Source organism: Nyctibius grandis, chromosome 5 (genome assembly GCF_013368605.1).
Source record: "Nyctibius grandis isolate bNycGra1 chromosome 5, bNycGra1.pri, whole genome shotgun sequence".
NCBI lineage: Eukaryota > Metazoa > Chordata > Aves > Nyctibiiformes > Nyctibiidae > Nyctibius > Nyctibius grandis.
The window spans coordinates 36,016,713-36,043,855 of NC_090662.1; the positions used below are offsets into that span (position 1 = coordinate 36,016,713).

Sequence of the window (27,143 nt, forward strand, 5' to 3'; positions counted from 1 at the left end):
TTCACAAATGTGGCAGTCAGTTCACTACTGACTGAGCAGCCTTCAAACAAAGACAATAAAAGGTTCTTTAAACATTACAGGAGAGAGATAAACACAAACATGAAGATGCTTCTTTTTAGGTGTTTCATAGATTGCCTGCTTTATTCCCTTGATGTTGAGATTTCTCACTAAGTTGATACATTTATCATAAATATAAGTATAGGCTGTTGTGAAGGTTTCTTGTTCATAAATTTTGAACTGAAGACCTAAAGTTTGTAAACATCCCAGACAGTGACCGAAAGTGGATGATATAAGGTTGATCTATAAACAGGAATGCAATACTTCTATCTAGATTAAAGTGAGTTGAACAAAATGCGAAAGTGGAATTTTACAGAGTTGTTGGTATTAGGTTTGTAAATAAGTGATGTTAGCATATGAAGATTGCTTACTTTTTTGAAAACTCTAATTGTGTTTATTTTAACGGTATGTCATTGAAAGCTAAATATATATGAAGGCAACATTCAAAAAGATGTATGTAGGTTCTGGACATCTCTGAAAATCCTACCAGAAGTTTTGCATTACAACTTATATTTGAAATGTTATTTTGGTAATATTTAAATTCATATTAAAATGAAATCAGAGTACTACTTTATCAGTTGTGAACTCTTTTTGCTACTAGAAAGTCACCATGAACATAATACATTGTGGAGGGTTGACCTTGGCTGGCTGCCAGACACACACCTAGTCACTCTCTCACTCCCCCTCTTCAACAGGACAGGGGAAGAAAATAACAAGCTTGTTTAATAAGAAAAGCAAAAGCCACATGTGGAAGCAAAGCAAAAAGAGCAAATTCATTCACTACTTCCCACCAGCAGGCAGATGTCCAGCTGGTTCCTGGGAAGCAGGGCTTCAGTACACATAGCAGTTGGTTCAGAAGACAAACGCCATAATCACGAATGTCCCTCCCTCCTCCTTTCTCCCCCCACTTTTATTGCTGAGTGTGATGCCATATAATATGGAATGTTCCTTGGGTCAGTTTAGGTCAAGCATCCCAGCTGTGTCCCCTCCCAGCCTCTTGCCCATCTTCAGCCTACTGGCCTTTTGAGTGGTGGGTTGGAGAGACAGCCTTGATGCTGTGCAAGCACAGCTCAGCAACAGCCAAAACACTGGTGCATTATCAACACCATTGTAGCTACAAATGCAAAGCACAGCAATATATGTGGTGCTATGAAGAAAGTTAAGTCCATCCCAGCCAGACCCAATACATATATCAAAAGGAGATGTGCAGTATTCTGTCTCTGATTTAATGCTGTGACCTGTCTTTAGGTACGAATGAATATCTTTTTTGTTCATGTGTGAGCATTTGAAAAAGACATTTGAAAAAACACAAGGTGGGCATTATATGTGACATATAGCTAGTGAAATATTTATTTTGAAAAACAGTAAAAGTTTAAAGAAAGATGTATTTAAATTTTAATTACAAATGCTATTTAAAAGTCCTGAAATATGATAATTTAATCATACTCCACCTCTAGCTAGTAGTTTCTATGGATTAGGTCTCACAGTATTTTGCTGCCTTCTACCTTCATAGTGGTGTGTCCATTACTGCTTGAAAGTGAGCTCTTTATTATCTTCATCCTCTTCTTTAAAAATGAAAATATTGTTGTACAAGGCTTAAGAGATACGTTTTTAACTGAAGAAGTACATTCTGTCTTGTCTGCTTCAGAGCAGGCACTTCTAACCATTCTCACGTCCTCAATTGTTTTCAGAATGCAGGGAGAATTTTTACAGTGGTTGTTCCTGAGCAGAGAGAAGGGGTTATAATTGCTCGGCAGAGCCATCCAGCAACCTCCTATTTCTTCCATTCATCAATGTAGAATGTCAGTTTAATTACAGAATCTCCCACATAATCAATAAGTAAACTAAGGAAATACTTACCGTAAAATACATTGGCATTGTTCCTGAAGCTTTGCGTGCATCCAATGTAAAGATCTCAAGGTATTCTTATTAATGACAAGGTTGAATGTTTATGGGTGAAGATCAGGGGGAAGGTCGGCAGGACGGACATTACGGTGGGAGTCTGTTATAGACCACCCAACCAGGATGAGCAGGCGGACGAGGCGTTCTACAAGCGGCTGTCAGAAGCCGCCCGGTCGCCGGCCCTTGTACTCGTGGGCAACTTCAACTTGCCGGATGTCTGCTGGAAATACAACATGGCAGAGAGGAAGCAATCTAGGAGATTCCTCGAATGTGTGGAGGACAACTTCCTCATGAAAGTGGTAAATGAGCCCACTGGAGGAGCGGCCCTGCTTGACCTGTTGTTTGTGAACAGAGAAGGACTAGTGGGAGATGTGAGGGTCGGTGGCCGTCTTGGGAGTAGCAACCATGAAATGTTAGAGTTTTCGATAGTGGGGGAAGTAAGGAGGGGCAAGAGTAGAACTTCTGCCTTAGATTTCCGGTGGGCTGACTTTAGCCTGTTTAAGAGGCTGGTGGACCGAGTCCCTTGGCAATCGGTCCTGAAGGGCAAAGGAGTCCAGGAAGGCTGGACATGCTTCAAAAGGGAATTGCTAAATATTCAGGAGCAGGCTGTCCCAGTCTGTAGGAAAACAAGCCGTCGGGGAAAAAGACCAGCCTGGTTAAACAGAGAACTTAGGCTAGAACTTAAGGAAAAAAAGAGAACCTACTTGCTCTGGAAGAAGGGTTGGGTAACTTGGGAGGTCTATAGGGATGTTGCCAGGTCATGTAGGGAGAAGATTAGAAGGGCCAAAGTTCAATTAGAGCTTGATTTGGCTGCTACAGTCAAAGATAACAAAAAAAGTTTCTACAAATACATCAACAGCAAAAGGAGGGTCAAGGAGAGCCTCCACCACTTGCTGAATGAGGAGGGTAGTGTAGTGTCAGGGGATGAGGAAAAGGCAGAGGTGCTCAATGCCTTCTTTGCCTTGGTCTTTAATGTCAAGACCGGTTGTCCTCAGGAGACTCGGCCCCCAGAGCCTGAAGTTAGGGACGGGGGGCTGTGTGAACCCCCCGTAGTCCAGGAGGAGATGGTTAGTGACCTGCTGTGCCAATTGGACACCCACAAGGCTATGGGCCCAGATGGGATTAACCCCAGAGTAATGAAGGAACTGCCAAACGAACTTGCCAAACCACTCTCTATTATCTACCAGCAGTCCTGGTTAACTGGAGAAGTTCCAGCTGACTGGAAATTAGTGAATGTAATGCCCATCTACAAGAAGGGTTGGAAGGACGATCCAGGGAACTATAGGCCTGTCAGCCTGACCTCGGTGCCAGGCAAGGTGATGGAACAGATCATCCTGAGTGCCATTACATGGCACATGCAGGACAATCGGGGCATCGGGGCCAGCCAACATGGAGTCATGAAATGCAGGTCCTGCTCGACCAACCTGGTCTCCTTCTATGACCAAGTGACCCGCTTAGTAGATGAGGGCAGGGCTGTGGATGTAGTCTATCTAGACTTCAGTAAGGCATTCGACACTGTCTCCCACAGCATCCTCCTAGACAAACTGGCTGCCCGGGGCTTGGATGGGTGGACTCTTAAATGGGTTAAAAACTGGCTGGATGGCCGAGCCCAGAGAGTGGTGGTGAATGGGGCAAAGTCCAGCTGGCGGCCGGTCACTAGCGGTGTTCCCCAGGGCTCAGTTCTGGGGCCGGTGCTGTTCAATATCTTTATAGATGATCTAGATGTAGGGATTGAGTGCACCCTCAGTAAATTTGCAGATGACACCAAGCTGGGTGGGAGTGTCGATCTGCTGGAGGGTAGGAAGGCCCTACAGAGGGATCTGGACAGGTTAGATAGATGGGCCGAGACCAACGGCATGAGGTTCAACAAGAACAAGTGCCGGGTCTTACACTTTGGCCACAACAACCCCATGCAGCACTACAGGAAGAGTGGTTAGAAAGCGGCCCGGTGGAAAGAGACCTGGGGGTGCTGATCGACAGCCGGCTAAACATGAGCCCAGGTGGCCAAGAAGGCCAATGGCATCCTGGCCTCTATTAGGAATAGTGTAGCCAGCCAGTCTAGGGAAGTGATCGTCCCTCTCTACTCGGCACTGGTGAGGCCGCATCTTGAGTACTGTGTCCCGTTCTGGGCCCCACACTTCAAGAAAGATGTTGAGGTGTTGGAGCGAGTCCAGAGGAGGGCGACCAAGCTGGTGAAGGGTCTGGAGGGTCTGACCTCCGAGGAACGGCTGAGGGAGCTGGGGTTGTTTAGCCTGGAGAAGAGGAGGCTCCGAGGTGACCTTATTGCAGTCTACAACTGCCTGAAGGGAGGTTGTAGTGAAGTGGGAGTTGGCCTCTTCTCCCGGGCAACTAGCAATAGGACAAGAGGACACAGCCTCAAGCTTCGCCAGGGGAGGTTCAGGTTGGACATCAGGAAGAATTTCTTTTCAGAAAGGGTTATTAGACATTGGAATGGGCTGCCCAGGGAGGTGGTGGAGTCACCATCTCTGGATGCGTTTAAGAAGACTGGACATGGCACTTAGTGCCATGGTCTAGTTGACAGGGTGGTGTCAGGGCAATGGTTGGACTCGATGATCCCTGAGGTCTCTTCCAACCTGATGGATTATGTGATTCTGTGATTCTGTAATGGCACTATTTGCTTCAGTTAGTAACGTGGATAACTTTCAGACAGTAAAAAACTATTCCTGCATCGGATTATCATTGAACAGTAGCACTTTGAAATGTTTTCCACAGTGGGCATCAGACAAAGACAGAATATTTATTCCATAGTTTATTTAATTCTGGTTATATTTGTCCTGCTAACCATCTGTTCAGCTTTGGTTTTAACTTACTGTTTTAATGAAATCTTAATTGCAGTTTACTCATTCTCGTAAAGGTTTCTTACTGACAATGTTTTATCATGTAATTTTTTACACTATTTGGAAATGTCTTTTTCAACCTTATGTCTAAGTAAAAGGTACATTTTTTCAGTTAGAATGGTATTTTCCCAAACTACATATTTTATCTTTAGCATCTTACTGGTTTTAATTGCAGTTTGGGATGTGTGTAGACTTACAAGGACATTTTATGGACGTTAGACCTTCAGTCTAATAATCTAAAATATGCCAGTCTTAAAACATAGAAATACATGTTTTGCCATATCTGATAGTTTAAGAATCCAATAGAGATGAGTTTAATGTTAACCAAGTACGTTTACATAAACTGAACTGAAATCTCCAGAAGATGATTCATCTGATTCAGAGATGTTCTTGCAGGTTATCCTTAGTAGGCAGCATTAGTGTGTTATCAGCACTGTTTTGGTCACAAATCTAAAACACAGCACACAAGCTGCTATAAAGAAAATTAACTCCATCCCAGCCAGACGCAGTGCAGATGTCTAAGATAAGTCAGATTAATTACATCTGTAAAATCCTTTTTTTCCTCCATTGACTGTGGTGAGAATTGGACTCTTCTAAGGGATCCTAGAATTACTAGCTGAAATTGAGACTTTTTTTTAATGTCTGTAGTTAGATGAGATGAAACCTAGTATTTGTAACTAACTGACCTTAAAAATGTAGCCAAAACCATCAAAGTTTAGTGTCTGGGTATCAAAAATGCACATGCATACATCTCTCTCTCCATTGTTTGACAATGTGCTAGTCCTTCACTTGGGAAAAATTAGGAAAATATTCTTTTTGAGGACCAAGTTCATAGCACAATTTGTGTCTTTTCTCCATTTTTGTGTCTTAAAGTTGTACTACAAGTGATAGTGCCTGAGCAGACACTTGCAGTGTGTGGTTCAGGCACGTCTGTCTTCTGATAACTCATTTTCAAGTCATTAAAAGAAAACTATATTGTAAAATGGACAGTCTGCAGTACAGTGATGTTGATTTGAGGATAAAATCCTCAAACAACTTCTGACAATTTCCCCCCTTTATTTCAATTATAATTTTGTTTAAAATGCTGAGTAGGGTAAGGACAAGAAAATATAGCAGTCAGTACAATACAGAGGAAATTTATAGCAGATCCAGTATTGAACTCTTTCAGATTATATCAGCCATTGGATGGTCAAGTAGTCATGGTAAAGGTGTTTGCTTTGTCAGCCAAGGAGTGGAAGAACATGCTGTCTTCTTCCCTGCGTTTTACGTGTGAAATTCTCTGCCATGATTATATGCCAGCTCTTGTCAGGTGACTGGCCCTAAACCCAATTGTTCTTTATATACTGTTTTCAAGTAATACAGTAAAGAAGCAATCTCCTTGTACATTGTTAATTTGTACATTGCTTGGAGTCTAGTTCTTTTCCATCTGCTCTGCAATCTGCTGCTGTTATTATGAGAGAAGCCAACTAAATCCTCAGACCAGCTCCTCAGTTGTCATGCCACATTTTCCTTCCATTTCTTCTCAAAGATACCTGTGAACATGGTAGATCATTATTTCTTAAATCCAACAGTTTCTATATCTCAGTCTGGTTTTATAGACTGCAGCAAGACTGATATACACCAGTCATCTTCAAGAGATACGAAACCAAACATACATAACAGACAGATATTTCCTGTACTTTTGCACATGTAAGTAGCTTTAAATAATAACTACTTCTCATATAAGAGTTTCCTAATTCATTTTGATTGAGGGACAGAGTATTGGCTATGTGTATACAGACTGTAGAACTTGGATAACATTTTAGAGAAAAACATTTGCAGAGTAAGTGTTTCAGAAGGATCTTATTTAGGGTTCATTTGTGGCTGTATCAAATTGTAGTATCCATGTTCAATCTGAATAAACTCTTGGTTTTTGGGGCTGAATTATTTTTTCTGCTGATGTGGTTCTTTGAAAAGCCTGGTAAGGCTGACAGGCTAATACCATTTTTGGTCTTCGTAAGGCCCCTGTGCAGTTATTTTTGCCATTGCATGCTGATGTTCTGGGCTGGTATATGCTCTCAATTCCTGGAACAAACTGCAGTTTCAGTCTCCTTTCATCTGCACACACCCTTATACAGCAAAGTATGTGTAAACAGTAATAAGCACTAAAATAACACTATAGAAAGCTTGGACCTATTCCTTTGTTTGAAATTAAGATTTTAACTGAGTGCTTTTCAAAGAAGGAAGCATATCTCTGTTTTTCCTCTTCCAGTGAAACTTGCTCTACAGTGCTGAGACTCTAGACAGTTGAATCTTTATAAAAGGAGTAGCAAAATACAGCTGAATCTAAACACTTTTCCTAAAAACATTTGAGGACTGTGACCACATCCCTTCCATTCTGGGCTCTGACCTTTCTTCCTTTTCAAATATTTTGTACTTGAGATGTATTTCTGCATTTGTGTGTATAGTCTTATTGTCATTTCCCTTCCATCAACTTTGTCAGTCCAGTTTCCCAGCTTTCCTACAATTCTTCCTTATTTTAAGTTTTTTTTACTGTTCTGCTTCCCCTGTTGCATATGATTTTCTCTGGTTTTTAGCTGATCGATGGTCTTCCCTGTGGCCCTTGTCAAATTCAGCATTCAATAACCTGACATGCCGAGGGATCCTAGCACCCACTGGTGGAATCCCTGGAGCAGGTGTGAGAGTCGTTGATGTTCATGAAGAAGCAACTGAGCAGAGATTCTCCAAGCGCCTTTTCTCCACTTTTTATAGACTTGCCTATATACAAGACAAAGATCCTATAGGAAACAGAGTTTATATTTTAAATTAACTTTACTCTTAGCATTTTGAGTTGTTCTGTTTCTTAATGACAAAAAAATTAACTTCTGTTCTGCATAAGCAATATATGCCTGTGTGTATTGTTAACTTTTGTGTTATTTGTATTAATATAAAATACTTGTATTTGTCATATTTTGTGGAGGTTATTTAACAAATACTAAACTGTGTAATGATGTGGAGTTAAAAATGAAGCGCTGTCTTCCTTCTTCAAACTGTTCAGGGTGATGTGTAGCAGCATATACCTTATTTTATTGAACTCTCATGACAGGATAGGTTGTTTGCATAGAAGTATTCTGTACCAAATCCTTGGCTGCTTTAGCACTGTGTTAAATGGATCAGGTCCTGGCATAATCAAAACAGACCATTTCAACTAGAAATTGGGAGCAGTCAATTGTAAAGTGCACTTGTTCCCTAGTGCCCTGTTAAATTTTGCTCAGATGTTTAAGTAATGTTAGCTTTGCTTTTGATAAAGGATTTAGGTTTAAATAAATACGTTTAAATAAATGTAACTTAAAATAAACAATGTTTAAGCATAAATAAGGCCTTGAGCGATCTGGTCCAATGCCAGTTAGCCCTGTTTAGCATGAAGGGTTGGACAAGTTCATCCCTTGAGTTTCCTTCCAACCTCATTTTTTTCTGTGATTTTACCTGCTTTGTTTAATTATTACTAATTGCTTATTTGATGGATCTGTCAGTAAGCTAATACTTAAGAAAACTTCATCTTATCCCCAAACTTCCATGAAGTCCAATCTCCATTCTATTAATTCAGCAAACATCTGACAAGCTCCACTGCAGGTATTACTTACTCACTCTTCGTTTTTTAGAAAATTTATACTTCTGCAATGCAAAGTAGCAGGACTCTGCCCCACTATCCATCCATTCAGTCTCAGATGTTATCACTAACTGGTCTTGTTGCTGACTCATTAATTTCAAATATTACTTGCCTTTCTAGAGAATAATTCAAAGAAATACTGATTTCAAAAGTATCAGTTTAGTTGAAGCATCCGTTCTACAACCTTGACACTTCTGTAATATTTTTTTACAATTTTAAGAATCATGGTACAAAATCTCAGATTGATTTGTATAATTTAAAATAGTAATTAGAGTACCTTTACAGTTTGTTTCACTCATTCTCTCACAACTTTGCTTACATACTGTGGAATTGGTTCATAAGAAAACATGAGAAGTTTATTGTGAAACAATAATATTTAAATAGAAAACAGAAAATTGGTAAATCAATTTTGATACTATTAAGATGTAATTAAGGTTTAAATTACCTTACTGTTGAAAGATTAATGTTTTCATATCTGTAGTTAAACTTTGAAACCTCTAAAGGAACATCTGACTTTATTCTGTATTGTAGTTTGAGGTAGAAATATCTTTTTCTGAAAGAAAAAACTTACATAATAAATGCTAATCCAAAGTGATTTGGACACAAAATGTTTTTTCAGTCTCCCAAGAATTTTTGCAGATTAGAAGGATTTCCTGTCCCAAGAAAGCAAAAGAAATTAAAATAAGGAAAATACTTACAATATGCAGATTTGGAAAGAAAGCTGGAATGATCATAGAAACAGGTTAAAAAAATAAAGCTAAATATTTCTAGATATAAGTAACTTAATTTTTAAATCAAACCACATGATAATTTTCAATTTGAGAATGGGAAATTTTTTTGCATTTTGTAAATATGCTTGTATTTTCACATTTTAATTTTTTTTCCCCAAAGCTATTAAAAGCAATATGTTCCTTCAAGTGATTGAATGACATACCATTTTATAATAATAATACTAAAATGCTTCTGAGCAATTTTTACTCCTGATAAGTTTGAAGAAAGAGACAGAGGTACCAGCAGCACTAACACTACAAGCACACAAGCCAAATTGAATATCTTCCTATCTTATGAAAAAGGTAATGCGAATGGATTTGAAATTGTCATTTAAAGCTTGTGTGTCAGGGAAGTCACCTTCCAGCCTATAAAGGATGTCTTCCCTGCTTCAGATACTCTGACATGTCTCTGCAGAAAAAGTCTGGAAACAAAAATGTCAAAATTAAACTTACCACACTGTACTGTTGCAGTAAAAAAAAAAAATTATCGTATTTAGCAGCAGTTACACTACTCCACCACATATTCTCTGTTCTGAAGAGCAATAATACTGCAGTTACTAGTTTATCCAGCATTAGAATAATGCATTTAAACTTCTCTGCCATCCCTAAAATTGAAATGGATAGGAAGGACAAAGTTTTCATTGGAATTCACAGAAGTTTTAAATGTTATCAAAGCACTTGGTCAAAGTGGTAAAGTTCCAATGACATAATTTAATTTTGTTTCTATTCTGGCAATGATATGAGCAGTTCTTTTTTTTTTTTTCAAGTGAATCATTTTTTTCTTACAACTGCCAGTTCCGAGAACACTGCTGCACATCTGTCCTTATCCCTTCTTAGCTGTACTGAAATGTCAACATGTCAACACCAGGAATGGATGTGTGTAAGCCATGTCCCATTCTGAAGACTTCAGCCAGTGCAGCATTGTTCAAAGCCATTCTTACCAGTATCTCACCAAATTTAAAAACAAAGCAAGTATTTATTTAAAAGAAAATGTTTTACTGCATCTCTCTCTTGCTAAATTACTAACTAAACCTTCCCAAATGCATCGCCTGTTATGTTCCCTAGTATCTGTTAATGTTGTTTTCAAATTTCAGTAACTATTTTTTAAATCTCACTCATGAAGCAAATTACCTGTATGTTAAGATAAACAAACCTACAACATTTAACAAAATATTAAATGTAAAAAAAAACACCCCAAAACCAGTTTACAACATTTTTCTAAATTTTAGAAACTCTAAGCATACATTTTTCTTCAATGTGCATGTGCATAATTTAGCTTGCTGTTTAGCAGCTTGTTGAAAATCAGCACTAGTTACCTGTCTCAAGATGTGTACGGCAAGGGCTGAGACTACAAACTTGTACGTCTGCAGAGTGTTACCGTATGATGAGTCAAGATCCTCTTTAAACCCTCAAAATGGGTATGCCCAAGGCCACTTCTCCTGTTTGTGTCCCTGGGCACCTGTGCTAGCATTTTGGACCTTTTTACTGTAAAACTATGTTGATATCATAGTATATAGGCAAGTGGAGTGAATCAAATAAGGCATGTAATGTACCAGCTTGTACTACAGTCTTGTGGATTAATTAAAATTCTTGCAGAATTTTACTAGCCTATTAAAAGAGCTGCTAAAAAGTGACACGGTTCTCTTAACTTGTTCGATTTTCAACTAAAACAATTTTCAATAAACGATTCACTTAACAGTAAGTAAACAATTCTCTCTTGTAGTATCAAACAGGCATGTAAGAGGAAACCCTTTATTTCATTGCTTCAGCAAAAAAAAACTTATGTGGTGGTTACAGGATTTAAGTGGAAGCGTAAACAGCTACATATGAACAACTGCAGTACTTGTGTCTGTGTGAGTGTGTGGTGGGGCCTGGTAAGACTGTACTAGGGATATTTAGGTGAGCATTCATCTCAGCACAATAGCATTGTAAGTGTTTCAGGTAACCTGTCCTTGGCTGAGTAGTTTAACCATTATTTTCTGCAGAAAGGTGCTAAATGCGCTCTGTTTTTCTTTTGTCTGACTAAACAGAATATACACGTGATGATACACATTGCACAAGAATAGCAAAAATCATGGAAAATATGGAAAAGCTACCCCGTGGCTATAATAAATTTGAAACATCAGTTTGTTGTATTTTTTCCTTAGGCATCTTTTATCCTTTTTCCCAGACTACCCTGTCCATAGGAATTGCTTTGTAGTGGAGTCTGTAGGGGTAGTACAACATTTTCATCGGAGCACTTACATAATGATGGAGAAAGTTTTTCATCTGAGAGGGAAGAAATCTGGGTTCAATTCCCAACTCAGCCACTGGTTGGCTCTGATTTTATTTATGTTACTTAAGGTTTCACGTAAAAAAAATGTAGGTGTAGCAAATCCTGCCATTTAAGCTCACTGGGAGTATGTGCCAGCCCTCACCAAAGTTTACCTTTAGCTGATTCCTCCCATGGTGGAGGTCCTCAACACTTTTGAATTTGCAGATCCCTAAGATTTTCCCAGTAGAGGTGCAGACTCTCACATGCCCTGACAGTAGCCCTGCCATTATGAGTTACCTTTCGCAAATCCTTTAGAAGTAAGCTGTTGGCCCTTAGTGACGTCATAGTTGAAAATCAACTAAATTAACCTCCTGCTATCAGTTGCTGTCAAATCCATTGATTAGGGAGACAGCCTAGGAAGACTAGCATCATTAGGCAAAAGTTAATCTTTATGAATATCACCTGGTCCCTAAAGAGAAGTCCAGACTCTACTGGGCATCAAAGGCTTGAGGATTGTTGGCATAGGATCCGCAAAAGCCCACACGGGCAATAAGAAACTCCTGCAATACAGAAGCTATATTACGGACAGGAATAAATTTTAAATTCTGTCTCAACTTGCTTGAAGTACCTTAATTAGGATTGTACTTGTGATCTAATCCAAACTTGTATTCTGACCATCAGCATCTATTCCACCCCCACTTCTCCAAAAGTGGAGGAAAGGGAATGTCTGTCTTGTATATGAAAGATGATACTTGTACAAGACATGGAATATGCAGCTTCAGTTACCCCTCACCTAAAGAAGGCTGAAACACACATTTCTCATTCTCTTGGAGAGTGCCATATACAAAAAAACTACTGTCCTAATAGGAGTTGGTCATCACTTTTTCTTTTCTTATTGAGAGTGACTGTGAGATGCAATTGGTGTTCAACCAGTGTCCCTTGGAATAGGGACTGGATCTCATGTGTTCCCTACCATTTAAGTTAGGTGCATACACCTCTTCTTCATTAACAGACAGAAATGCAATTGCTGCATTTTTCAATGGGCCTTGTCTTCTACACAGGCTTGCAAAGCACTTCACAGATGGAGTTCTGCAAGCAAACCAAGTGGAGCAATAACCACTTTATGGATATCAATCAATACAGGTTGTGAGCTAGAAGCAAAATGGCTTATTCCTGTGGAGAGTAAGCAGGTCCTGTACATGCCTAGCAGCAAAACTTTAAATGCCTTGAGAGCTTTAAAAGCCAAGTCCCCAGGCAGCCCTCAGGCCTGTAGGCTTATGAGCGGAGGTTTTCAGAATCACAGTTCTGTTGCCTGATTGCAAAAAAAAAGGTATATAAATAAGCTACCAACCATCCATGCTCAGTTATGGCATCAGTCCATCAATCTCACGTGTTCTGAACTGTGCCATGGATCTGTCTCACTATGGCCAAGCTGGTTTTGCATCCTAGTTTTGTTGTGTCTTGGAGATCAGCCTGCTGAGCCTCTTGTGTCTGTTACCTCTTTGATGTCTCATCAAGCAAAATCCCTGGTTTGGTGCCTCTTAAATCTCTCTGTTCTGGTGTCATAGAAAAAGTTTCGTCTGTACCTCCAAAGTGTGCACTGGGAATGGTTATGGACTGTATGATGAGCTGTTATGCTCTCTGTACTGTTTGTAGGTAGCTATGCATTATGCCATTCTCATTATAATATGCCAACTTTTAGGACAGCAGGTCTTACTGTCTCTGTGCATCTTCTAGTTCTCTGTGGCTCTGACTTCAGTTTCTAGCAGTAGAGGGATAGCTTTTCAGCTGAGCAAAGTGCTACCAAGTGTCTCATTTGCCATTCTGTCATTTTAGAGTGACAAATACAGACCAGGAACTGTATCTGCAGTCTTTTATGTATGTTTTCAGTACACTCTCTGCCTCTGCTAAATTAAGAGTAATGGAAGATTGTGGTGCCACATGTAAATACATACATGAGCCAAATGTAAATACATAATTGAGCCAAAGTTCAATTAGAGCTCGATTTGGCTGCTACAGTCAAAGACAACAAAAAAAGCTTTTACAAATACATCAACAGCAAAAGGAGGGTCAAGGAGAGCCTCCACCACTTGCTGAATGAGGAGGGTAGTGTAGTGTCAGGGGATGAGGAAAAGGCAGAGGTGCTCAATGCCTTCTTTGCCTTGGTCTTTAATGTCAAGACCAGTTGTCCTCAGGAGACTCGGCCCCCAGAGCCTGAAGTTAGGGACGGGGGGCTGTGTGAACCTCCCGTAATCCAGGAGGAGATGGTTAGTGACCTGCTGTGCCAATTGGACACCCACAAGGCTATGGGCCCAGATGGGATTAACCCCAGAGTAATGAAGGAACTGCCAAACGAACTTGCCAAACCACTCTCTATTATCTACCGGCAGTCCTGGTTAACTGGAGAAGTTCCAGCTGACTGGAAATTAGTGAATGTAATGCCCATCTACAAGAAGGGTTGGAAGGACGATCCAGGGAACTATAGGCCTGTCAGCCTGACCTCGGTGCCAGGCAAGGTGATGGAACAGATCATCCTGAGTGCCATTACACAGCACATGCATGACAATCGGGGCATCGGGGCCAGCCAACATGGATTCATGAAAGGCAGGTCCTGCTCGACCAACCTGGTCTCCTTCTATGACCAAGTGACCCGCTTAGTAGATGAGGGCAGGGCTGTGGATGTAGTCTATCTAGACTTCAGTAAGGCATTCGACACTGTCTCCCACAGCATCCTCCTGGACAAACTGGCTGCCCGGGGCTTGGATGGGTGGACTCTTAAATGGGTTAAAAACTGGCCTGATGACCGAGCCCAGAGAGTGGTGGTGAATGGGGCAAAGTCCAGCTGGCGGCCGGTCACTAGCGGTGTTCCCCAGGGCTCAGTTCTGGGGCTGGTGCTGTTCAATATCTTTACAGATGGTCTAGACGTAGGGATTGAGTGCACCCTCCACAAATTTGCAGATGACACCAAGCTGGGTGGGAGTGTCGATCTGCTGGAGGGTAGGAAGGCCCTATAGAGGGATCTGGACAGGTTAGATAGATGGGCCGAGACCAATGGTATGAAGTTCAACAAGAACGAGTGCCGGGTCTTACACTTCGGCCACAACAACCCCATGCAGCTCTACAGGCTGGGGGAAGAGTGGTTAGAAAGTGGCCCAGCAGAAAGAGACCTGAGGGTGCTGATCGACAGCCGCCTAAACATGAGCCAGCAGTGTGCCCAGGTGGCCAAGAAGGCCAATGGCATCCTGGCCTCTATTAGGAATAGTGTAGCCAGCCGGTCAGGGAAGTGATCGTCCCTCTCTACTCGGCACTGGTGAGGCCGCATCTTGAGTACTGTGTCCAGTTCTGGGCCCCGCACTTCAAGAAAGATGTTGAGGTGTTGGAGCGAGTCCAGAGGAGGGCGACCAAGCTGGTGAAGGGTCTGGAGGGTCTGACCTCCGAGGAACGGCTGAGGGAGCTGGGGTTGTTTAGCCTGGAGAAGAGGAGGCTCAGAGGTGACCTTATTGCAGTCTACAACTACCTGAAGGGAGGTTGTAGTGAAGTGGGAGTTGGCCTCTTCTCCCGGGCAGCTAGAGATAGGACAAGAGGACACAGCCTCAAGCTTCGCCAGGGGAGGTTCAGGTTGGACATCAGGAAGAATTTCTTTTCAGAAAGGGTTATTAGACATTGGAATGGGCTGCCCAGGGAGGTGGTGGAGTCACCATCTCTGGCTGTGTTTAAGAAAAGACTGGACATGGCACTTAGTGCCATGGTCTAGTTGACAGGGTGGTGTAAGGGCAACGGTTGGACTCGATGATCCCTGAGGTCTCTTCCAACCTGATTGATTCTGTGTGATTCTTTGCAGCCTGCATGAACTCTCGTGCTGTCACCTGCTGGTCATTGTCAAGGCATTTCACTTTGTCAGGTGCACCAAGGAAGATGAGTTCCATATAGATAATCAGCTATTTAGGGAGAATGCCAGATAGTATAACTGCCTCAGAAAAGCACATATCATACTGCAGAACATGTACAGACTTTTTATCATTCAACAGAAAAGGCATCTAGGCCTCCCTCCTTTTCGAAGAGCCGTAAGGTACCGCTCTATATGGGTGCAGTTCTTCTAGACTCTGTACAGAACATATTCTGTGTGCCATGTGCCAGCCCAGTGCCTTAGATACTCTACAGTGTAAGAAAAGCCAGCTGAAGGGTAGTTAAGATGCATCAATGTCACTAAAATGGCATTAAAAGGCAATTAAAACCTCCCAAAAGTGTCTATGCTCTCATTGCAGTCCATGGAGACCTGGGGTTCAGTTCAGACGCATGTGGGTTGTCACATGTGTCACAGGCCTTTCAAGAGATCCGTATTTCTTTGGATTATCATCTGGAGAACAGGGTATGTCACAGCCCCTGGAATTATTTAATCACATAAATTTAGCAATACCTTTTGGTACGTGAACATACTGGTTTTACATACTAGCCATCCTGCAGTAACATAAGGCAAACAAATCCTTCACCCAGCAGGTCTACAGTAGTGTAAGGACGGATCATGCTCTAATCTGCACTGACTATTCTGACTAGGGCTCCATTGAGAATTCGGATCCTTGGCTTACACTTAAATTTAAGTGTCTAAATTCAAGCTATATCTCAGTTTTATATTCCTGTGATGGTCAAGAAAACATCATCTCAGCACTGTGTTTCAGCCATGACTTTTATTCCAGTGCCTGAACAATGTTGGTAGCACCACAGTGGCTTGCACATCTTTATCCAACTTAAAATTTAAAACATTGCATTTGCTTTCAGACTGTTCATCATTTTGGCAGCTGCTAAAGTGTCATCCTTCATTGTAAAAATGCTCTGATACCTTCCTTTCAACAATTTCTCCGGGTTGGTGCTGTTGTTTTCCTCTTTGTCTGTTCTGTGCATACTCTGCTGCTAACTCCAGAAAAGTGATCAAATACATTGGGTTTGGACACCGTTTTACTGACTGCCTGTTATTAACTTACCTTTTGCAACAACATGGACGTAGGCACCTTATGATGAGTTTTTTTGGACTCTGTTTTAGAACTATGTGTTTTTCTGCCTCAAGTCTCTCTTGCCTTTTGCTTCCTCTGTATTGTTGTATTGTGTCAAAACAGTGGTCTACCTTCCATAGGCTTTGGCCTTCAAAGAGCAATTTCCCTGGCTTTGCAGCTTCCAGTTTTACTGTCAGAGGTTAATAGTGGGTTTGTCCCAAATCCCAATCACAAACTTGTCCTTTATCTATAACATTCACAAGTATTGGTTCCTCAGCCTTCAATTATTTACAATTATCCTGTCTGTTTCTGAAGAGCTTTTTATTCTGCTATGGGCTTTAACTGCTGTGGTTTTCCACTCAGTGTTTCTTAGATTGTGCTATTCATGCAATATGAATGTATCTTGCTACAGAATATAAGTACGGCAAAGCAAAAAGAAGTCTTTTGACAAGCTATAGAAAATCTGGGCTGACCATGACAGTTAACTGGAACCCAACAGCTATTAGCCCTCCTGCAAGGTGCCAACATGGGTCCTACCCAGGAAGCAGAGTAACCAATTAATGAAAATTGCTCTAATCACTAGCTAAAGCTAGAAAAAGGTGGGGATGTTTCCACAATAGAATTAATTTTACTTTTGTTACTGTTAAAATATATATCCTGGTAACATCATCAGGCAAGCATGGCTTTTTTGAAAATGTCAGCTACTCTCATTTATATTTAAACTAAAACCTGAAAATTAAAAATAGAGGTTTTTTTCTTTATTTTTAGCTGCCAAAAATCCATATTTTAAAAAAGTCAATTTCTCTTTGTGTTTTGAAATGAAAATAATACTGCAGAGAGCATAAGAGACACAGGATTCAATGCTAAGAGTTAATAAAAAGTTAATAAAATAGCAGTGCTTTTCATTACTATTTCTAGTAAGATGAGTGCTAAAAATATTTTCCCTGTTCCATAAAAAGTTGTAGCTGCATTTTAATCAGTGAATGCACTTAAAATACACACAAATTATGTTCTTAAGAGTTTCTTTATAATAATATGCTATTATAACTCTAATCGAAGGTCTGTCAATTTACGTATTTAATTTAGGCATTAATTACTTACAGAATCACAGAATCACAGAATCACAGAATGTTAGGGATTGGAAGGGACCTCGAAAGATCATCTAGTCCAATCCCCCTGCCGGAGCAGGATTGCCTAGACCATATCACACAGGAACGCATCCAGGCGGGTTTTGAATGTCTCCAGAGAAGGAGACTCCACAACCTCTCTGGGCAGCCTGTTCCAGTGTTCAGTTACCCTCACCGTAAAGAAGTTTTTCCTCATATTTATGTGGAACCTCCTGTGTTCCAGCTTGCACCCATTGCCCCTTGTCCTGTCAAGGGATGTCACTGAGAAGAGCTTGGCTCCATCCTCATGACACTTGCCCTTTACATATTTATAAACATTAATGAGGTCACCCCTCAGTCTCCTCTTCTCTAAGCTAAAGAGACCCAGCTCCCTCAGCCTCTCCTCATAAGGGAGATGTTCCACTCCCTTAATCATCTTCGTGGCTCTGCGCTGGACTCTCTCTAGCAGTTCCCTGTCCTTCTTGAACTGAGGGGCCCAGAACTGAACACAATATTCCAGATGCGGCCTCACCAGGGCAGAGTAGAGGGGGAGGAGAACCTCTCTCGACCTGCTGACCACACCCCTTCTAATACACCCCAGGATGCCATTGGCCTTCTTGGCCACAAGGGCACACTGCTGGCTCCTGGTCATCCTGCTGTCCACTAGGACCCCCAGGTCCCTTTCCCCTACGCTGGTCTCCAACAGGTCTGCCCGCAACTTGTACTGGTACATGGGGTTGTTCTTGCCCAGATGCAGGACTCTGCACTTGCCCTTGTTTTATTTCATTAAATTTCTCCCCGCCCAACTCTCCAGCCTGTCTAGGTCCCTCTGAATGGGTGTGCAGCCTTCCGGTGTGTCAGCCACTCCTCCCAGTTTTGTGTCATCAGCGAACTTGCTGACAGTGCACTCTATTCCCTCATCCAAGTCATTAATGAATATATTGAATAGAACCGGTCCCAGCACCGACCCTTGAGGGACTCCGCTAGACACAGGCCTCCAACTGGACTCTGTCCCATTGACCACCACTCTCTGGCTTCTTTCCTTCAGCCAGTTCACAATCCACCTCACTACCCGATCATCCAGACCACACTTCCCCAGTTTAGCTGCGAGGATGCTGTGGGAGACCGTGTCAAACGCCTTACTGAAATCGAGATAGACCACATCCACAGCTTTACCATCATCTATCCACCGGGTTACGTCCTCATAAAAGGCTATCAAGTTGGTTAAGCATGACTTCCCCTTGGTGAAGCCATGCTGAGTGCCCCTAATGATCCCCCTATCCTTGATGTGCCTAGAGACAGCACCAAGAACAAGTTGTTCCATCACCTTTCCGGGGATGGAGGTGAGGCTGACCGGTCTATAGTTCCCCGGGTCCTCCTTCTTGCCCTTTTTGAAGACTGGAGTGACATTCGCTTTCCTCCAGTCCTCAGGCACCTCTCCCGTTGCCCACGACTTAGCAAAGATGATGGAGAGTGGCCTATCAATGACTTCCGCCAGCTGCCTCAGCACCCGCGGGTGCATCCCATCAGGGCCCATGGATTTATGGACATCCAGATTGTTTAATTGGTCCCTGACCCAGCCCTCATCTACCAAGACAGATTCCTCCTCTATCCTGACTTCTTCTGGGGCCTCAGGGGCCCGGGGCTCCTCAGGATAGCCTCCATCAGTATAGACAGAGGCAAAGAAGGCATTCAGTAACTCCGCCTTCTTTTTATCCTCTGTCTCCAGGGCCCCCACCTCATTCATCAGTGAGACTACAATATACAATTTATAGGCTACAATGTACAATTTATACTAGGCTTCTTGGATGCTTTCATGTTTCAAATGTTCATGTTTCAAATTACAAAAAGAACTGTTAGGATGATCCGGTGTCTTCAAGGCCTTTCTATATATTTGAGTATTGTATCCAGCTCATCTGAACTTATTATAAACCTTCAGATACTTTTAATGTTCATAAAAACAAGTGACTACACAGAGAATTTCAGTTTCAATTAAAAAAATAGCTTATGTCTGGTTTGATATCTCTTCTACTTGTTAACACCTACATATAGCAATTGGTGACCTCTCAGCCTTTTTGGATAACCCATCTTGTCTACATCAGCCTGCCAAGGGTGGCTGTGGCAGGCCCACTATATGCAACAGGGCTACAGGAGTTACACAAATGACCTGTTTTTCAGGAGTGTTTTTCAAATGTTCATTTAGTTTCTGTACACCTGTAATTACGTATAATGCATATGAAAAATGGGAATAAAAAAGGTGAGAACTGTGTTTTTTTTGTATGTGCTTCATACTGATGAAAACTATAAAGATACAGGGTGCTTTTGGGGTCCAGTCCTTACAACCAACATTTATTGTCATGCTTTTTTTGTTAACAAGACACCTGCTTAAGGAATAAAGACTTTATAATTTTTCACCTTCACAGGTGCTACAAGAATGAAATACTCAAGATTCAGGGAAAAAAGGAATTCCAAATGTTTCAGAGTTATAAAGCGGCTGGGAGAGGGGTGCTTGCCTGTTCTTACAGTCTTCCCTAGGTATCTGCTGTTGGCCTCTCTTGAGGGGCGCTGGAACAGAGAGGCATTAGGCTGACCCAGCAGAGCTGTTCTTGTGTTCTTAAATCCTTATTTACTTATTAACTACATGGAACATAATTAAAAATAGCTTAGAAAAAAATGTGGTTTTTTTTCAATTCCAGCAGAAAATCTGAGCCAGCATTTATATGCTGTTCAATAGAAAAAAAAAAAACGGATGGTATTTTTCTTAGTGACGTGTTAGCTGAAAGGTCACAAAATGTGTATGAGGAAAAGAGCCACTAAGGAATGCCATTTTACATGTGTCATGAAACTATTCAATGACATTAGTATTTCTACTCTAGAACATATTAACTTGTATCTAAGAAATGATACAGTGCTGTGCATGAATTTGTGCTAGCAAGCTCCTCTATCCTGATCAAATATTTAGATTTTAATAGGACTGCTCCAGAAAGTGAGATCAGCTTGCACTGATCCAGTTTCAGGGATATGGTCTGTTAGCTCCTAAACATTACCACATTTGGTACATAATAATGGTAAGATTTGAATAATGGATAATGCAATGTTCAAGGAAGTTGTTACATGCAACTGGGTCAGTTTTGCGCACCCTTAAGTAGGCATAACATTATGCAAACGATGTTTACAGGTGTCTTGAAAACACAGATATCACTTGGGAAGTTGAAATATAATTGCTATCATTATTCATTGTGTTAGCTCTTGAGGAGAGTCATGTCTTCTTAAACACTATAAAAGTCTTTTAGCAAATGATATGAGTATATTAAAAGCTATGATTTTTTCACAGAAGTTTTAATCCAGTTCAAGTAAATTTACCTTCTTAATTGTCCTTATAGCATCTTGGTGAACTTGAAAGTAGAGGTCAAATTATTGCATGAGGTGTTAAATCCTATCTATCTATCTGTTGCATTATTTAAGCAGAATGGAAATGCTTCTTTTGGATTTAAGTAAAATATATCTATGAAAATTAATATATCTGTGTATAAATCAAGAAGCAGCAACTTCTCACTGAGATTCTGCAAAGCTTGCTTGCACTGTTGTGTTAAAAAAACACGTGGTTGCATAACTGGTAAAGTGAAAAGCCAAGAGGCTCAATTATATTTTTAAGATAATTTAAAGATTTTCATTTTTCTTCATAAAGGTTTTGCAAAGTCACCAATTCCAGGAATGTTGCCATTCCATTTGTACAAAGGAAGAGGTAAAAAGTGTAAAATAGTTTATATTTCCAGAAGCCTTACATAATCCTAAAGCCTTTGCCTATCATTATTTTAGCACCTTCAAAAGAGATGTGGGCTGTAAAATCATATTCACATTTCCATTTCTAACTGGAATTGACCTATCCTGATTCAGTACTATGTCAAGACTCAGATCTAGCAGAAAAAGTGATTATGAAAGAAATGGGAAATCTTTCATAGCTAATCATAAATTCTGTCACTAAAGCAAGTTCTTTATAACTGCATTAAGCAAACGTGTATAGCTTACAGTCTGTGTTCTTGTTTCCACAGTGCATACATTATAACAGACTTCATGGGCATCAGGAATGAAAATTTTATGAAGGTAGCTGCAGTCGGGACTTGGATGGGAGATTTTGTCACAGCATGGATGGTAAGAAATGTATTATTACATTTTAAAAGAAAAGAAAAGGAATATGTTTGTTGGTTTCAGGGGAAAGAGGAGAAGAGAAGAGACGAGAGAAAACTTGATTTCTTGAAGTACACACATATTCCAACTCATACAAGTAGAAAGTTAACAAAGGCGAAGTAGCATGATGGCAGGGTGTTTAATTATCTGGGAGTCCAGAAGAGTTTCAATTAAAATGTATCAGAGCAATATTTCATTTCTTCTGCTGTGAGTGGGAACGTTGCCATTGACTTCTGTGAGGACAGCACGGTGGCCCTTCTTTGCTATGAAATAACATCATGACTTGCTATCTGGTGAAACAGTGAGTAATGGCTAGAGATAAACAAATCTAATGAAAAGGATTAAAAAAGAAGAAAAATGAACTGAAAGATGTGATGAAGAATGATGGAGATGAGAGAAAAGAAGGCAAGCCAGTTACATCCCAGAATTTGAAGGTAGCCTGTTTGAAGTGAAACTATCAGATTAAGTTTGTTTCTAATTTAGGATTTAGAAGAGTAAAGTTTTACAAAATATTAAATGTGCAAATGAGGCTGCTTTTCACTTGGATTATAATTGTTATAAAGGTTCTCTCCTGAAATATGGGCAACCCAATGATCAGCTTAGTGAAAGAGAACCAGAAAATGACAGCTAACTGGGAACAAAATGAAGCATGTGCACATGTGTTTTTATTGTTCAGGAAAAGCATTTCTTAAACACAAAGTGATAAAAAGTGAATTAATTTTTATTTATTTCTTTTTTTTTTAAAGTAAGATTAGGTTTTTATGATTCATGTAGGTAAGAATTTTAACAATTACGACTGTGACATTAGTAACTGAAGTGAGAATTACATTCATTTAAACTGAGAAGTCCATTATTTTTAAGCTTGCAGAATAGCTTTTAATTAATCTAAATTATTTTTTTCTAATGATTTACTGATACCTCTGTTTGTTTACTCAAAATAATCAACATAATTTTAGAGGGCTTCATTAGAACGGGGAACATTGCCGGATGATGAACGTTTGTCACATATCACATAAACATGAATGGAAAAGATCTCAGCACTGTATGTAGCTGGTGACTGTGCTTACGTTTATGACTATGGTATGTGTTAGGAGAAAACACTATGGGAATAGTTTCAACCAGGAATGACTGTAAGATGCTAAGACTATAGTCTGTAAAACTGTAGGAATAGTCTTAGAAGGGCCATTCAAGTTTCTATCATTTTGTCTTCTATCCTCCACATATTTGGAACGTACTGTACAACAGACAGAAGAAAAAAAAAGCATCAAGGATTTTTTCAGCATATTGTTCAGTATGTGTCAGTGGTTTGTCCGAGACAAATTATGCTCTGTGAAATGGTGGCCATGAAAAGCAAGTACGGAGCAAATAATCTGTACATACATTACAGTATGTAAGGACATTGCAGAATTGGTGCATTCACTGATGTTGACAATGAATGTGGATTTCCTGTCTATGAGCGATAAAAATTCATGGCTACTTCTGAATACCTTTGACCTCACCCTTTTTTTTATGGGCTTCCACAGCTTTATCCCACTATGGAAGGAAAGATGATGCATAAGATAAACTGAATTGTGAGGGATCATGTTCCTCATACATGTGTGACTTAGAGTTCCAGTGATATAGATTACATACAAGTTGAACTACATTAGGCAACATTCCATTATTTCAGTCCCTGTTTTCTCCTTTCCTTGAAAAAAACTGTTACATGCAGCACTATTAAAGCATGGAAATGGCTGGATTCAAGAGGCATAAGAATCCTGATCTGTGTATTCAAAGCCCTCTCGGGTCTTTTCAGCAATGGAGGCACAATTGGATTGTGCCACAGTAGATTCCAGTGGTGGATGGAGTTATCACTAAAGAATGGGAGAGAGACTAGGAGAGACTGCAGAGGCAGTTTGGAAAAGGGAGGCTGTTTTTAAACCAGGCTGGTTCTGTTCGCTTTCAGGAAGAGCAGAGGGCATGGGATTGGAGGGTCAATGTGTTTTAGGACGTGCTTGGGTTGCAAAAGGAGAATTAAAAGGTGTGGTGATTGGTGTTTAGATCTTCAGAGCAAAAGAGAATAGTGAGATTGCTTCTGCGATGCAAATCTCTAGGCAAAGTGTATGAATCAGTCAATGGAAATTACAGTGTTTAAGGGCAGCTAAGCCTAGGAACATCAAAAAAAGCTACAATGTTAGGTAGAGAGGTATTAGTAACAGAGGAGAGTGGACATGTACACTGGTGCACGTGCATGTACATTGGTGCAAACCTCCCAGACAGCCTAACTTTCACAATCTTATTCTATATGAACAGAAATTATCATATTGTTTATAATATTTGCGTTTACTTGACTTTCTGCATGTCAAGCCCATCATGGAACTGATATCAAAGTGACATGAGTCTTCTGTGGGATTATTATATTTTATGAATTTCTCCAGTCCTCTTTGGAAACAGGAAAGAAAAAACAAACCTGTAAAGGAACCTCTGCACATCTTCCCATTCACATCAGTGCTTATACTTTCTAAGAAGTTTCTGTAAAGAAGCCACACATTCTTAAACTACAAAGGAGAAGATGAAAAAGCAGATGTAGCCTTCACTTCAGTGTGTTCAAACCATACCAGAATTAAGATCTTATTCTCTATTTAATTGGGTTTTGGAAATAAGCAGGAATAAGGCAGAACAGATGGGATTCCATTTTAAAAATGAGTAATCAATAAACAATAATATTGCCCTAGTATGGCCAGGAGAGGCTTATTAAATCAGGAAAGTGAATGAAATGGGAAAATATGTTTTGGATTGCGGTTTGTTTTGGATTTAAAAGGCATAAGTGAGCCTTCCCCCTCAACACTTCCTAGCTCACTGACTAGTTTGGTGACAGTGTCTGACTCAATTCCTAATAAAATCAGCAATATTCTTTACATTGTTTTTAATGAAAATGGGGCCATGCTATGGGTGCACAGGAGCTTCTCCTTTGTGCCTCTGGACAGGAACTTCTGCTACTAATAATAATCTTTGCTGAAATCTGTAGTGAGTGTTAGGTGTTCTAAATAAGTCTGTGAAGAGGGGAATGGGTTCAATACACTAAGCATCTCTCTGCACTGTTTCCTCTTTGAAGCCAGGGAAGTGTATTCTGCACCTGCTTTGACATCCTCTCCTACTCTCATAAAATGTGCATTCTGTTCTCATGGAGGTGTTTTTGAGGCATACACGACAGGATTTGGCACAGTAGGATAGCTTTGGAAAAAAGATTGAATTCCTCCCAGACAAGCCTATAAACTAGCAATTATGGCCTTCTTCTGGGAGAGCATGAGCAGGCTGAGGAAGGAGCTGATGCCAGGGCAGAATCTCTGATGATTAGTCGGGTGGCCTCCTGACCCTCTCCGTAAAAGTGAGCAACCTGCTGCAGCTGTGTTTTTGTGAGGGACGCAGTCCTGAGCATGTGTGGTAAGGCATGCTCAAAGTATACCTGCAGGAGTGGATGGCACTGAACATTGACAGAGAGGACAGAATACAGCCAGAGCCTCCTCTGTTCTTTACAGTCTCCTCGTGAGGTAGAACAGCCTGCTTTCCTCCTTCTTTCCAGGCACTGTTGGCTTTTAGACTATCAATACTGTTGTTCTCCACTTTGGGTGATAGGTATTTGGGCTCTACAAAGATTACATATTGGCCCTGTGCTATGAATGATACTCGTACCACATTGAGAGATTTGCTTGCCAACTGCCATTGCCATTTACATTAAAGACATATCCCTCCTTACAAGCACTGTATGTGTGTGAAAGAGTCTAAACTGTAGAAGTTTGTTACATCTTCCTTAGACCTTGCTTGCTAAGAGTATCAGAAGCTGAAGTAGTCAACTTCAGCCAGAGGCTGGTGGTAATCTCTATGAATGTATCAGGGGCTGATCCTCTTGACAAGGGGTCCTATTCCCTTCTTACCTACCTTCTGAAAGGTAGTTTAATTTAGATTCTCTTTTCCCTCATTAATTGCTAGAGGGAACTGAGAACCTTTGAGAGATCACTGAGCAGCAGAGACTCTGCTGGCTCACATCATTAGAAACAATGATAAACTCAAGGGATGGTTTAGTTTATTATTCATCAAACCAGTATTTACCAAACCTGTACCAGCATGTTCTTTTTAACAAGGAGAAGCCAAGACTTCTCTCTGCACTGTGCTTTAGCACAGTACTTGGCACAACGTCTTGGAGTGTAAGCTGAATCTGTCACAATTCCCAGCTGTTCTTTCTCACACCTTCACTTGACTTCAGTTTGACTCTTCCCTCACTTGGGACCATGAAGACTCCCAGGATAATTTCTGTCTTTCATCATCTTAGCAGAGGAATTAGTAGGAAGTTAGAAAGTAGTACTTCCAGTGTAGTCTGGATGGACGGGTGATAGGTCACCCCTTGTTCCACCGAACCATTATCCAGGACTGACATAGACACATCCTATCCACTTGGATGGATGGATATCAAGGTAGAGACCTTCTACCTAAGACTACTTGTCAGGACATAGTATTGGGATTTCAAAAGGTTATTACTGAGTGATGAATCCACACCTATCTTTCCTCATCAGTGGAACAGGATAATGACCCCCATATACACAAGTTGCTTGGGCTTCTGTGAAGTTTCTCAGGCAAAAAAGTCACATCATTAGGTGATCATGCCTACACATCATAACATACAACTTGTGGTGGAATGCTGCTCCTCTTGATAAAGCTTATCTGTTCTTCTGCGAGAAGGATTTTCTGTTCTCTGAGATCTTCTGTGCTAGCTGAAAAAGCTCCAGGAAATGTACTTGTCTGGCCAAACAGACCAGGTCTTCAGTCTTATAATTCCAGAGGACAAATCTCACACTGTTATGTGTTCTGGCTTTGCTAGTTGTGAAAGAAACGGATTTTGTTCTGTTCTTTGCATTCACATTTCTCTATTAGGCATTTTTTATCTTCATCCTCTGGTAAAGGAGGCTTCTGTATTTCTCCATTTTGTAAGATTAACATGTTTTACATGGCTGGTCACAGTGTGGCTAGTAGAGAGGCCTGTGGCTGGTTCATAAAGAACACTCTAGAGGGCTGAAGCCTGTCCGCGTGGTCCTTGATGCTATTAACATCAATAACTGACTGGTTTAAGTGAGTGGTTACTGCCATGAAAGCACACAGTATATCTGTAGACTCCTAAACGAGAACTTCTTTCTGTCATGTGCACTATGTTAGATCTCAAGGTACATCTTTAAGAACATAACAATTGTACCCAGACAGACCAAAAATCTGTTCAACCTAGTATCCTGCTTCAAATTGTGACTATGAATAGAAGGCTGCCAGGACAGTAAGAACAAGCCAATCATATATGGTAGTGCCCTCTAATACTCGCTCCAACTACAGGCAGTTTTGTGTATAT

At 40.7% G+C, this 27,143-nt stretch overlaps 1 protein-coding gene across 6 annotated transcripts in view; it reads left to right on the forward strand.

The window, feature by feature from the left end:
• The window catches only part of TMEM117 (transmembrane protein 117), a 241,659-nt gene that overhangs the window by 83,562 nt on the left and 130,954 nt on the right, over window positions 1–27,143 (forward strand). For all 6 annotated transcript variants that reach the window (XM_068400916.1, XM_068400914.1, XM_068400913.1 and 3 more), the window contains one exon: window positions 21,637–21,736. In XM_068400916.1, coding sequence (XP_068257017.1) covers window positions 21,637–21,736 — 100 coding nt within the window. The remainder of the gene's footprint in view (window positions 1–21,636; window positions 21,737–27,143) is intronic.